The 2,422-nt window shown below is 50.3% G+C and overlaps 1 protein-coding gene and 1 pseudogene across 1 annotated transcript; both read right to left on the bottom strand.

The window, feature by feature from the left end:
- Positions 1-41: 41 nt before the first annotated feature.
- Positions 42-612, bottom strand: LOC140189222 (histone H3-like; annotated as a pseudogene).
- A 514-nt stretch (positions 613-1,126) lies between these two features.
- Positions 1,127-1,438, bottom strand: LOC140189221 (histone H4). Its single transcript, XM_072245911.1, has one exon. It carries the CDS (start codon positions 1,436-1,438, stop codon positions 1,127-1,129), a length of 312 nt encoding a protein of 103 aa, XP_072102012.1.
- Between the last annotated feature and the right edge of the window lie 984 nt (positions 1,439-2,422).

Here is a 2,422-nt window from a genome sequence, read left to right as displayed (position 1 = left end):
CTTAAAAGAGCCTTTTCTTGTGCTGGGTGTGGAGGCCGGGTTTAGGCGCGCTCCCCGCGGATGCGGCGGGCCAGCTGGATGTCCTTGGGCATGATGGTGACTCGCTTGGCGTGGATGGCGCACAGGTTAGTGTCCTCAAACAGCCCGACCAGGTAAGCCTCGCTAGCCTCCTGCAAGGCCATGACGGCCGAGCTCTGGAAGCGCAGATCGGTTTTGAAGTCCTGAGCGATCTCCCGCACCAGGCGCTGGAAGGGAAGTTTGCGGATGAGCAGCTCGGTGGATTTCTGGTAGCGCCGGATCTCCCGCAGAGCCACGGTGCCGGGCCGGTAGCGATGAGGCTTCTTCACTCCGCCGGTGGCTGGAGCGCTCTTCCGCGCCGCTTTGGTCGCCAACTGTTTGCGAGGAGCTTTCCCTCCGGTCGATTTACGCGCTGTCTGCTTGGTACGGGCCATTCTCCTTCAGAACCGACAACACAGGCTGAAATACAGGAACAAGATAGACAAAACGCGCTCCGGGACAGGGTTTTATACTGTTGGAAAGGATCCGCCCTTCAGCTCTGATTGGCTGAACCAGGTGTCTATTAAGGTTCCTTACTACGATTGGTTGATTCATTTCCTGTAGGCGGGCGGCGAATAACAATTAACCACAAATAAAAATTTGCCGGGCGGTCGGACTTCATTCATGCAGAGTGAATGGCGCAGAATTAATTTCAAATCGCCCGCCAATTTCAGAGCACCCAGCAACGGTGCTTGATTACTTTATTTACAATTAATTGTATGACGAATTATACAATTTCAGGTTGATTTAATAAATTTAATATATAATTTCCTCAGTTAAGATTTAAATGCACAACTACGGAATCGTTCTCCAAACGAGTGAACTGATTTCTGTTCAAAACTGATGAGGATTAAGATCGATCCTAATGCAGGTTTTGCGGTAATCACCGACTGGAAAGGCAGAATTCAAGTATGTTCCATGCGGAATCGATCAATCTGTTTCAAATGCAACCTAGCTGAGTATAAAATAAAAAAATATCTAAAAGGTTGCGGATACAGCTCCGTCTGTGAGGCGGTGGGTGGCTCTTAGAAGAGCCTTTGTTTTGTGCTCGGGAGGAAGTGGGAGTTTTTCAGCCGCCGAAGCCATAGAGAGTGCGGCCCTGGCGTTTCAGAGCGTACACCACATCCATGGCAGTGACCGTCTTGCGCTTGGCGTGTTCAGTGTAGGTGACCGCATCCCGGATCACATTCTCCAGGAAAACCTTCAGCACCCCGCGGGTCTCCTCGTAGATCAGACCCGAGATCCGCTTTACACCACCACGGCGAGCCAGACGGCGGATGGCCGGTTTGGTGATGCCCTGGATGTTATCACGGAGCACTTTACGGTGCCGCTTGGCTCCGCCTTTGCCCAGTCCTTTGCCTCCTTTCCCTCTGCCAGACATGATGCTGCTTCACTCAGGTCGCTGCTCACTGACAAACTGCCTGCTGCTGTCTCCTTTTATACACAGCGCCCCGACCTGCCCGAGAAACGCGCAGAGAGACAGAGGCGGGGAGGGGAGGAGACAGAGTCAGAGTGACGGACAGAGCCGAGAGCGGCCTCTCATCGTCCAGCTCCACCTTCACTTTGCCACAACCGCCAATTTCCAACGATTCATCCGACACAAAGCGCTCCAGCGAAAAACAAAACTCCCTCACACAGAGTCTGAAAAGAACGAGAGCCAATGTCAGGCTAATAAACATGGTGGGATTGATGGGCTGAAACGAGTTTATTTCAACATTAGGAGTACTATGTTATCGGACGGACAGGGCTGGCAGCTCAACATTCCTGGGTTTCATTGTTTTACATGTGAGTGGGGGGTTAAAAGATGCAGAGGTTACCCCACTGGGAATGTCACAGCAAACTGGAAGGCTCATTTACAGAGGCAATCTGCAGTTAAACTAATGGGATTATCGTATTGGCCCCCAATAACCACCAGGAGGTGGAGGATCAGATATGTTGATGCTTATGGAGAGGTGCAGAACAACAGGGTTGTCATAGTGAGGGACTTCATCTTCCCTAGAATTGACTGGATCTTGCTCAATACTTAGATGCGCAAGATTTGTTCAGGAAATTCAAGGAGTGTTTGAAACATTATGTACAGGGCCCAACCAGAGTTGAGAACTTACGGGAATTAGTTTTGAGAAACGGGCCAGGCTAGCTGACAGCCAAGAGTCAGTGAACACTTTGGGAACAGTGATCACAACTTTTCTTTACTTATGAGTAAGAATAAAATTAGATCTTGTATGAAGGTACTGATTTGCAGGAGGACAAGTCAGGACAGAGGAAGACAGGAGCCAAGGGGCATTGATTGGGAGCAGCCACTGTCAGACAAGTCCATATCTGACATGTGGGAGTTGTTTAAAGACCAGCAACTCTGAGTTGAGGA

This window comes from Mobula birostris, chromosome 28, assembly GCF_030028105.1.
Source record: "Mobula birostris isolate sMobBir1 chromosome 28, sMobBir1.hap1, whole genome shotgun sequence".
NCBI classification, from domain to species: Eukaryota; Metazoa; Chordata; class Chondrichthyes; order Myliobatiformes; family Myliobatidae; genus Mobula; species Mobula birostris.
The sequence above is the reverse complement of the archived record's forward strand: the minus strand, read 5'-3'. Positions and strand labels throughout refer to the sequence as shown.